This window comes from Microcebus murinus, chromosome 9 (assembly GCF_040939455.1).
Source record: "Microcebus murinus isolate Inina chromosome 9, M.murinus_Inina_mat1.0, whole genome shotgun sequence".
Taxonomy (NCBI): domain Eukaryota; kingdom Metazoa; phylum Chordata; class Mammalia; order Primates; family Cheirogaleidae; genus Microcebus; species Microcebus murinus.
The window spans coordinates 53,653,542-53,665,837 of NC_134112.1; the positions used below are offsets into that span (position 1 = coordinate 53,653,542).

At 32.5% G+C, this 12,296-nt stretch overlaps 1 protein-coding gene across 1 annotated transcript in view; it reads left to right on the forward strand.

Moving 5' to 3' along the window:
• The window catches only part of SEMA3A (semaphorin 3A), a 217,340-nt gene that overhangs the window by 188,756 nt on the left and 16,288 nt on the right, over window positions 1-12,296 (forward strand). Inside the window, exons 14-16 of the mRNA XM_076006470.1 lie at window positions 4,662-4,703; window positions 8,657-8,814; window positions 12,224-12,291. Coding sequence (XP_075862585.1) covers window positions 4,662-4,703; window positions 8,657-8,814; window positions 12,224-12,291 — 268 coding nt within the window. The remainder of the gene's footprint in view (window positions 1-4,661; window positions 4,704-8,656; window positions 8,815-12,223; window positions 12,292-12,296) is intronic.

The window sequence follows — 12,296 nt, forward strand, 5'->3', positions numbered from 1 at the left end:
ATTTTCTTTCCAGTCCCATCAAAGAGGGGGTTACTTTTGAGACAGAGGAAGTACTAACATCAAGTTGCAGTGTACTTAAGACAGTGGGTTTTACTCATAGTCCCATCAACTGCAAAGGATTGCAAGGCAGTTACATGGGTAACACATGCATTTTAAACCCAGTTCATGCAATATTCCATGAACAGCTGAGCAAACAAATGAAAGAGTTTAATTTTCATTCAAATGTAAAACATAATTGGTGCTTTCCAAAATCTAGTCTATTAACTCATTCTAAAGGAGCGTCCTTGTGCTTAGCATCCAGTGAGCTATGTCAGAATCTCCCAGGATCAGCAGGTTGAAAGCTTTGAAAGTGAGAAAGTTTAATAAGGACTAGATTAAAATATCTGAAAAAAATGGTAAATTGGAGTCATAGAAAATCTTGAAAAGATGCTAAGTTTTTAATTTCATTTTTACCCGAACACCAATAAAATTTGCAATTGAAACCAGTTTCATAAAAAAATGCCTATGAAGCTACATCTGTTTTAAAAGGCAATCATATTCACCACTAGCTATTTCTCAGAAAAAATATAGCCTATTTAAATGGATGTCATCTTAATATATTGTCTATTAAAATTCAACCTCAGGCAGCATATAGCATATCTTATTCCAAATTGTTATTAATTTTCTGGTCTAAATAATAAATAAGTTCCTTTAATTAAGGGTTCCTAGGATCTTAATTTAAAATGTTGAAATCCTAATATAACACATGGGAGTCTGGTATGTATTAGTGATTCTTTTATGTTTTACAACTTATATATGAAACAATTAATTTTCATTAGTCTTAAAAATATTTGTTTTTTATTGTCAATGAACATGAAATATATGAATATTAATGAGCTTCATTTTTCAAAAGAACTTAGAGATAGCTAACTTTCAGTTCAATTATACTAGCTGTTCATTTTCTGCCTAAGAAATTTTCCTTGAACTTTGACCATACAATGTGTTTCATGAAAACCTGCATGAAGTTAGCCGTTTATATAACCACATAACTATTACTCATGTGCAACTGTTGGAATGGAAGAAGTTTCTTTGGAAAATTTTCCCAATTCTTCCAAATCTTCTGTTTTGGTTAATTGACTCCAATATTTTATAACCCTAAATGCAATCTTCAACTCTGTCTTTTAAAGCTGAATATCTATGATGAATTGGACCCTTGATTTTTGTGATTTGATACTACTAAATTCTAAAGATCATATCTCTGCATAGATAGAATTGGTAGAAATTTCTTTCATCATAGTTGTCTTTATGATTGATAATTCCTGTAGAATATTATTCTATTTAATAATTAATATCATTAATTTAAGCTATAAAAATGGAAAACTATGGAAAATCTCTAAATTATACCATTAGATTAATGTACATTTTACATCATTTGTCTCATTTATGTCTCAGACAGATTGCCTTAAATTTGATCATAAAATCCTGTTCTCAGTTCAGCCATCAGGGTTTAAAGTGGAGACTTGCAATTCTGCAGCACATAGGGGATAATTAAAACCACAAGAGTGAATGAGCTCACCAGGAAAAGAAGGGAGCATCCAAAGGAGAGTGGAAAGGAGTGGGCAAGGGAAAGCAAGCCTGTTAGGAATGGCTGGAGGATGAGAAGAAGACTGTGATAAAGGCTATTATGAAATAGGAAAGAATCTCAAGGCATGCGGGATATAATAGAAAAAGCAGTCAAGAAGAAATAAGTGGGCCAGGTGCGGTGGCTCACACCTATAATCTTAGCACTCTGGAAGGCCGAGGCGGCGGATTGCTCAAGGTCAGGAGTTTGAGGCCAGCCTGAGCAAGAGTGAGACCGCATCTCTACTATAAATGGAAAGAAATTAATTGGCCAACTAATATATATAGAAAAAATTAGCCAGGCATGGTGGCACATGCCTGTAGTCCGAGCTGCTTGGAAGGCTGAGGCAGTAGGATTGCTTGAGCCCAGGAGTTTGAGGTTGCTGTGAGCCAGGCTGATGCCACGGCACTCACTCTAGCCTGGGCAACAAAGCAAGACTCAAAAAAAAAAAAAAAAAAAAAAAAAAAAAAAAAAAAAGAAAGAAAGAAAGAAAAGAAATAAGTGGTCAATGGGGCCATATAAAACAAAAAAGCCCAGACACAAAAGTGTCCAGCAATACAGAGTTCATTGGTAATTTCTGTTTCTGGGGATAGCAGGCTACCTCTCTAGAGTAAAGGCTGGAGTCAGTGGCTTGAAGGGTAGATGACATTGGACAGGAAAGGAACAAGTAAAGACAGTGAGTGCAGAATATTTAGATTATTTTTGAAAAAATTACAGCTAAGCTACAAGGATTAAGGAAAGACTTTTAATAAGATGTTTATCTTTATCTTACACACAAAGTCAGTGGAAGGAAGAGAGTATATTGGGGTAAGTTGAAGAGATAGGAGAGAAAGGGGGAAATTGGCAAAGAATCCATTCATTCATTTATTCATGCATGCATTTAACATGAGAACTTGCATATAGTGGGCATAATTCTAGGTGTTAGAGATATGGCAGTGAACTAAACAGCCTAAATCCCTGTCCGAAATTGATGAGAACAGACACATAAGAGGCCTCTGCTGCCTGTTCACATCCTGTCAACCTCCCCTCTAATTCCCACCTGGAGTCCTACCTATGCCCCAGGACTTCTCTGACAGAAGACCAAAAGATAAGCAACAGTCACCGTAGGCAGTATGGGAGATTGAACACCTCTAGGAGCATCCAATGAGTAATAAAATGAATAAATAATGTTTCTGGTACAGACCTCGATGGACAATTTTGAGAGTCATCATTTACTGTTTGTAGATTTTTTTTCTCAGTGGTGACTTCCATAACACCCTCCCTTCTCCTCCTTCCTCTCAATCCTCGGTTCCTCACTCCTACTCTGTACCTGCAAACAAGATCTTACTTCAGATTGTGCTTTGAGATCTGTGGGGAAACTCACAAGACATAGGATAACTTATATATATATAAGTTATTAATAATGCATTATATTAATTAGCAATGTGTTAATTCATTATATATATGTGTGTGTGTGTGTATATATATATATATATATATATATATATATATAGTGCCAAACACTAAAGAGAAAATTTAAAGCAAGGAAACGAGATGGTATTTAGTGTGTGTGTTTGTGTATGAGAGAGAAAGAGAGAGGGAGAAAGAGGGAAAAGGAGAAAAGGAGGAGAGATTTGAATAAACACTATGCACTAAAAACGTTCGTAAATTGTCTTACATTAAATGAGTGTATTAATTCATTTAATCTTCTCACCAACCCTATAAGGAAGGTACCATCACCCTTATTTTTTCTAATGAAAATACCAAAATATAAAGTATCTCTATATTAAATACCTTATCTAATATCATACTCCTGGCTGGGTTTATGGCATTAGTCACAATTCAAACACATGCAGTTTCGCTCCAGAGTCCACCCTTCACACTTTCTTCAGGACTCAGCTTCAGTCATCTACACCATGAGGCCTTTTAAGATCATTCTTCCCACCCAAGCCTCTTTCTCATCAGACCCCTCTGAGACCCACAGGAATCTCTGTCTTAGCAATGTGTTTGTCTTGGACGAAAGATATGAGCTGGAGCACAGTTCAATGAAAGTGAATCTAAAGGATAAAAGGTAATGTGTTCAAGTGTGTAGCCTTTTGGTGGTCTACATTCAGCAAACAACAAGATTTATTTATGTAAGTCTATAATATGTTCATGATAAACTTCAGATAGAACAATTAATGAAGTGCACTGGTGAGTGTTGCTGCCCTAGTTATTACTTCTTTATGTTAATCTGTTGATGGATATTGAAGAGATTATATTCTCTGGCAAAGACCTGAGTGTAGGTTCTTGCACATTAAACAGTCTCTTTAATAATAATAAAGTAATCCAATCCCAAATGAACTCTTGCGGTCCTTGACAGCTGAAAACTGGCCTAATATTATCAGCTTTTACTGGTGTTGTTAGGAGCTGGCTTGACACTCTCAGCTAAACCACAGTGTTCTCTGGTGAACATAATTTTCACAGACAGGGCCACTCTGAGACTGTGGTGAATCAAGATAAAAGCAAGACTATTCTATAATCATGTCTAAATAGACAAAAACATGAACATTGTCCAAACCACAAAAATGACCAAATATCTCCCTATCCTACCATGAGTGATTACTATTTCTATACCAGTCACGCCTTTAGCCTTACTCTGTTATTCCCTCCTTCTAAACGATTTATGAAGATACCTCATCATAGAATTACCCTGCTTTTTTACAGCATCCAATCTGGAACAAAGCCCTACTTCTTTGAACCTTCCTCCAATTATCTAAAACAAGTCCAAAACATGTCCTTTCCAACCCTCTTACTGTGCAGTCCCATCTTCTGTCTTATATTGCAACAAGTGATAAACTCGACTTGCTCAACTACAGATACCATACGTAAACTGCATGAAGTTGACATGATCTTACTGTCTGCTCCACATATCTGACACTTATATATGCAGTTTCTTTCATGTGTATTCTTTCCCAATCATATCACTTCTTGTAGGCACTGAAGTTATCTCTCTGAAAACTTGTGTCTGTCCCTTGTGTTACTTAATGAATATGACTTTTCTAATTGACCAAACACTTTACATATTTGTGTTCTTCTTTAGGAACCAACTACTATTTCAGCAATGGAGCTTTCCACCAAACAGGTATTATCATTATATATTATGTATCCATATTCTATGTTTTGCTAATTTTGTGTTTCCAATAGATAGATCTGTTTATTATCTATCAAATTGTCCAGATTTGTTAACAACTGTATAAGAAAAGAAACCAAGAGAAAGAAATACTCCTACAGTAAGGTAGTAGAATAAAAACTAAAGTTAATTTTCATTGCTCCCAAGTTTTTGATCAAGCTTTTCTGCATACTATAGACATATTTCCTGGATCATTATTTGTTGTAAATTTTCATTTAGCATTTCTTTTTTGGTGATTGTAATATAATTTACTCCAATACTCAATAATTATTTTCATCTTTTATGATTTTATTTATATGTATAGATTTACCTATGTAAACATACTTGAAAATGACTGGTGGATATTTCAGAATACAAAGAAGTTGGTAATTTAATTTTACTTTGCAAATATAAATAATATACATTTTATAGGCAAATAAAATTATTCACTGGGTATATATGTTTAGAGGATCTTGATTTAAAAGTTAATTTTACTTTTCCAGTAGCATTGTGTGCTAGAGAAAATAAAATGTCTTTCATTTTGGCTAAATATAAAAGGAAAACAAAAAAATGGTCACTGCCAAATAAGTTCTAAAACTCCATGAATTCAAAGGTTAAGGGCAGCTTGTTAATAGTTTTTCCATTTATAAGCACTGAAAGCTTTGGCAAGACACTTAAGAAAAGTGAATGACTTCTAAATGCTAAATGATATGTAGAAAACAAATACAGTTTTGACTTCAAATAAATTATCTTTTCCTATAAATGTTACCTAGACTTTCTATCCAGTATATCAATGGTAACTTGAAAAAAAAATAAAGCAGAAAAAGCCAGGATGAAGTAGGGTACACCTCATTCATCTGATTGCTGAACTGTTTACATATTTTATCTCTGACTATGCTTTATCCCTTGAATAAGATCCTAATTACTCTAATTACTGTGCCAATATAATTTAGCATGTACCCTTTCCACACAGATGTATCAAAATAGGTTGATAATCTCTAAGATATTTAGAGCAACTCAGAGTGCAGATATTATTGACCTGATACTGTTACCTTACACTTCATAAATATCTGTTCACCTGTTCTTGTAATCTAAAAATTGTCAGTGGTTGGCAAGGAAATCTGGGGATTTCCAGCATGGGAATTAGACTGAGAGATTCTTTCCCGTAATGATTTTCAAAATTACTTATTTCTTCTCTGCTAGGCTTCATAGCCAATCATAATTACATTACCTCCACATCTAGTTTTGTAAAACTTTACTTTCTGTTTGAGATATTCTTAATGCTACCTAAAAGATTGTCTATTAACCCCACATTTTACCAACAAACAAAAACAATCTACCAGTTTAAAATACCATGATAGAAGAAAGTGTCTGTAGCCTTCATTTTCTATGACTGGAAGTTTGATTTCATTCAGATTATGACTCCATTTCATTCATGCTTATGGGCATTTTAAAAGTGAGGTAGTAGCTTCAAAAGGGACAAGTAGTGTTGCAACTAATTTTCTGGATAAATGGACTCATCTCCTGCTTGTACTCTCAAGTTGTTAAGGAGGATAGTGAGAAAGCCTGTGGTGATGTTAAATTGGGCAGAAAAAGCACATCAGGTTACTTACTGGTGACTGGATTATGCTCAATGGTGCCTGCAAGCCTACCCTATATTTCATTTGGAGAGCATAATTATTTTTGCACATCATTAATGATCATGCAGCATCCTGGTAGAATGAAAATAACATTGAGTTGTATTTAATTTTTGGCATTTTATCACACTTTAGGTTCATTAAAATAATTTTAGCTGCCGTATATTTGGTTTTATATTCTTTCCATTTATTATTTCTCTGTTTTCTCCTAAAGGAATATGACAGATTTAGATATTGTTATTTAGATAACATTTTTCCTACTCAAATATCATATGCTTAAAAATCTGCGTGTATTTTTTCATGTTTCTTAGAAATTATTGACCAAACATAGAGCTCTTTTGAAAGTATGACTCACTTGATCAGTAGGTTTTATAAATAGTCACAATCACAATATACGGTTGCAATATACACTATTGCCAACCATGATTTTGATATTACTACCCTGTTCTAACTAGTTCCATTATGGTTTAAATATTATGTATTTGTTTTATTTTTTATCACATTGAAATTGTTTGTCTTTAATAGAATCTAAGTTTATTCTTTTTTTAAAAAAGAAGCTGTTGGAAGAAAGAAATAAAGGATGGGGGGAGGGAATAGCTTAACAATACTTCACCTTTTCCTCCCAAGGATTTTAGCCATCATTTCTTAATTTGTCCTGGTTTATAGCTTAATTCAATATAATAATAAAAATGGTATATAGTAAAAAGTTGAATATTTAATAATATATAACTTAATTTTTTTCCATTTAGTGAAATGGAATAGCAATATTCATCAAGATAAATGCTTCCATGATGGTTTAGTTTTTATTGTGTTACCTTTCTCCTTATTTTCTTTTCTTATACTAAGTTATAAGTTGGCTAGATTTATTCACAGGAGTATATTCTACATAAACTCTCCTTATAACCTTATTAATTTCTTAGATTCTGATAGATACTTTGCATTAAATTTGTCTGATTATTTATACAAGTAGTCCTTATATGAAAGTCTTTGAAAATGCAATTTTAATTATATCCATTGCTGACTATTAGACAATGTGTAATACTTAAAAAGCACACCACTGTTCAGAGACTGACTAGTCTGAAACTTATTTTTCATTTATATACTAGAGAAATTAAAATACATTTTTGAAGTCTATTCAGTGTACACTATTAAATGTTTCTATATTTATATAACTTTTATTTAAGCCTGACTATAATTATTTAAAATCATCTAGATCAAGAAAATGAAGTTCTGGTATTAATTATAGTAAATGTAGAAAATCACAAAATAATTTTATTTTTATTTCACTTTATGTTTACATAAATTTGCAGCTAATATGCTACACTGGCTCAACTTTGTTAAAGGCATTGTGAAAGTTGTACTGAAATCATGAATCAGTAGCTGCTAGAAAAAAAAATGTTTTTAATCTTTCATATTCTGCCTAATTTAGTAGCACCAGTTTCACTGAGGATAATAGGATTGTAGGATGTTCTATCTAAATGCATACTTTAAAGATCTGTTAAACATGATTATTTTATGGCTAAGGAAGTTAATTCTTAGAAAAATTGCATAAACAGCTCCAAATTACACAGAGAATTAATGTATAGCAAGACCTAGAATCCAGGTCTCTCAATGTGTTTTTCCCAAAACACCTCGGCATTTGGTTTCTACACTACGCAAGAGTGTACTGGATTCCTCTCTTTGATAATCTTTCAAAAGAGAAATAATTTAATAGTTTCACTTAAAATCATCTTCCTGAAGGTAGTGCAAGGGCAAGGCAGTCCTTGGCAGTTAGCCGAATCTTTTCTCAAATGCAAGCACCAAAATCTGCCCTTTCCCTTCTTATAGAAAGGCATACCCAATCACAGACAATGTAACAGGGGACGCAGGAATCAGAAGCAAATAATTCCTGCCTCAAGCCAATCTGGGACACAGGACTATGAAGACATTTGGGTTAATCGATATTATAAACAGTAGAAGTGAAAAAGTAAACTTGCTAAGAACAAAACTGAAGGTTTTTTCTTGTATCACTATCTTTAGCATCACTTTGTTTTATGCTTAATAGAAGACACTTATTTCAGTGAAATATTTAGAACTTGCTCTTCCTCCATTTTAAGCTGTCATATTATCTACCAGGCTTTTTAAAGAAACTATCATAAGAAGATATATTTTTAAACCCATACATATACTTTATCTCTGTTAAGTTATCTATAAATAAATGTTCTTTTAAGAAAAAAAGGAGATTTTGTTTAAAAAAAAAAAAAAAGAAAACAAGATAGTTCTTGTCATAACAGTAAACTTTTCCCACAGCAACAACTCTATATTGGTTCGACTTCCGGGGTTGCCCAACTCCCTTTGCATCGGTGTGATATTTACGGGAAGGCCTGTGCAGAGTGCTGCCTCGCCAGAGACCCGTACTGTGCCTGGGATGGCTCCTCCTGCTCTCGCTATTTTCCCACAGCAAAGAGGTAGGAAAAATATTAAAAATAAAGAAAATGTCTCCTAGTTACATTACCTGATTCCGTTTTTGAAACTGCTTTCTTCAAATAAGTACATCATCTTTTTGACTGATGAATAAAAAGAGGTTTGTGGGCCGGCAATGGGGATTACATTTTTTTCCCTAAAATAGTCAAAGCAATTAGAAAAATGTATAAGAGGAAAGGGATACTAAATGTAATAGAGCAGATGGCTTTACTAAATTACTGAAGGAAATTTAAGACAACACAGTAATATCCTTTAATGGTTACACTTGGAAATCATACACTTTTGCAACTTCATTTTACAGAGGGGAAACTGAGGGCTAAAGTCTCAGAGATAGTCATGAACAGAATCTTGACAGAGCTTTGTGACTTTGACCAAAATGTTCTGCTGTCCAAAAATGCTCTTCTGTTTCTACCAGCAGCATTCTCTCTTGTTTTCAAATTTTAATAAAGCAATGTATACCCTAGATGAATGGAAAATTCTCAGAGAAAGGAATTTATTTTCCTTTAGAGTCTGTGCACAGAGACTCAATTGTGAAAAGACAAGAAGAATTTGTTTCTAGTTTTAAAGATATCACATTTGTGTATGTGATATATGTAATGTTGGTTAGCATCCCAAAATATATCTTTATTTGTTCCAAAAAAAATTTAAATGCCACTCTGTTATCATAGTTGCGGTGTTTGAACTTGAAATATAAAACCATGTAATAAAATATCCATCTTTCTTTACACATGCATTATACATATATCTTAAGTATACTCTTGATAATACTTAGAAGTATTTTTTTTGGACATGTTTGAATAAAGGTTGCTCCGATATACCTAGGAATGATATAAAACAATACATTCATATGAAATATAACTGTAAGTTACCGTATATGAGATTATACATGTGCAATTAGATTATATATTAGATTATATATGCAATATTAGGTTATATGTATGCAATCTAAATGCATTAGAAATGTACATTTGACTATTTAATATAGTGTTATTTTCAGAAGATGCAGTTACAATATGAAGTGAACTTGATTTGCTTTTGCTTTAAAAAATAAAAACACTTTCTTCATTTGACAAAATAGCCATCTCAACATACCCTCTACCACTCACTGAAGGCTACTTTTCTCTATTGATATTTACCAGACTTTAGGAAATGAGCAATGATTGATGAATGTAATATACAGTATCTCATTAATATTGGCCTAAAGATTAATGGCATGTACATAAACCTATTGAAACATAAAATAGAAACTAGCCTTATCAAAGCATTGCATTTTAAGAGCAATATAATCTTTTTATTATACCTAATGTTTTCAAAGAAGCTATGAATGTGGGTTTTTCATAGCTATTGAGGTATGTTCTACATTCGGATAATTTTTAAAGTTTGGAAAAAATATTAGGGGAAAGTAATGGCCCCAGTATCTACTTAAATTTTTTCATTACACACTGTAGATAACATTGACTGAGTATAAAATCATTTACAGCTTAATTCTATCATATAACCAGTACATGTGGATTAAAACACAATAGCTTGTTAATAATATTAAATGGAAATGTAACTAACTCATACCATATAAAAATGCTCATAATTTTCCTAAGCATTCAACATTCAGAATTGAGATAAGATGTTTATATGACTTTCATATATCCATTAATTTTGTTGGAATTTTAAATTTAAAAGTGTGGAGATAATGTCTATAGATTAAAGAAACTGGGTTGTTTAATAAATAACAATATGAAATCTTTACAGGAATAAAATTAAATTATTGAAGATTAAAATGTTATGCTTCTAAACTAAATGTTTAGTTCTAGAGAGCTATTTGGTTGCTTAAAAATATGGAATTCATATTTCAATTAAAAATGAGTATTATTTCTTTTCCATGTGAAAGTGTATAATGTTGCCTAATTTAGTAATAATCCCTTTGAATTCTAAGCTTTTCTTAATAAGAAAAGAAGGTAAAATATCGTAACCACATCTATAATAATTGAAAACCTGTATAATATTGTGTATTTGAAAAGTGTTTATTATATACCTGTAATTCAAGATCGAAAGAATTTTCATTAACACATTTTTGTTATGCCTTACAGATTTTACTTAATCCAGTTTCATGAGTCTGACACTCCATCTTTGAAAAGGATGTTTAGAGGCCTCAAGATATATATTCTTTGTGATGGCATTTTTCAAAAGCTTAAATGGCAGTGAAAAAAATGCCTTCCCAAATGCTTTGTGGTTCGTGTTTCACAAGTTCTCTTGTTGGCTCAATTTTGAAATGTGCAACATCTGTTTGATAGTCTCACTAATTCTACAAATAGAAATCTATAAATACTTGAGACTTCTAAATTTATGAATACAGTAACAAATTCCATATTTGCAATTCTCAATGGCCTTTGTGAGAGCTCTTTTTAGGGATAGTAACTAATTTTGCAGCAAGACAATACCCATTAAAATAACTGTGGAAAACAGTTGGGCAAGTGTCCCTCAATCTTTTCCAGTCTGTTACACATAGCCAATCTCCATTTTTAGCTTCTTCCTGGAACTACACGTCTTTTTTTGCACCACAATGGCTAGAGCCCACCTCCTCCTTCCCAGGCAGTCATTAACACAGCATAGAGAAAGGATGTCTAGAATGTGCTGCAGCTAAGATATGATCAGAGAGTAGAGTGCAGACGACATTTAATTTTCATTTGTATAAGCAAATTTGACTTTTCTCTTAGTTACAAGCCCACTTCTTGTCTCTCACTTCCTCTGACAAAAAGAGGCTTTTCCTTAAGTGCAACACTTGTTTTTCTTCTTTGATTCACTACACAGGTAAATTGGTTTACAATCATAACCATGTGATCAAAAAATAATTTTTTTTAAAAAACGGTTGATGTGGCAACCAAAAAAATAAATTTAAAAACTAACTTAAAAATAGAATTCCTACCCTTAATGTTATAAAATGTAACAAAAGTCTATTTAAGGAATTAGGTACAAGAGTTAAGACAAAAGAGAACATTCATATGAATTTTAATTTTAAGTTGACTACCTTATTACTAATCAGAAAAAAGTTTAATTCCTTTTATTGAAGTAGTGGGTTACTATTTAAGCCTAGAGTTTCTAGATGTTAGATTGTTATTGATTGACATCTGGTAGTAAAAAGTCATGAATTCTCTGTTATCCTATATTTTAAAATTTTAACATATTGTTAGTACATTTTGATATTTGTTTCCTATTTTGATCATCTTGGAGACTACTCTTATAGGGATAATAAACTTCTTTTAAAAGTCTTTTGGTCGAATGTAGATGTAGCTCCTCCTATAAGTTCCGAGATATACATATTTTTGATTGCTCTTCCTTCTTATGCAAATTGCAAAGAGGGAAAATGATAATACCTTTTAAATGTGATTTTTTTTTTAGACGCACAAGACGACAAGATATAAGAAATGGAGACCCACTGACTCATTGTTCAGACTTACAACACCATGGTAAG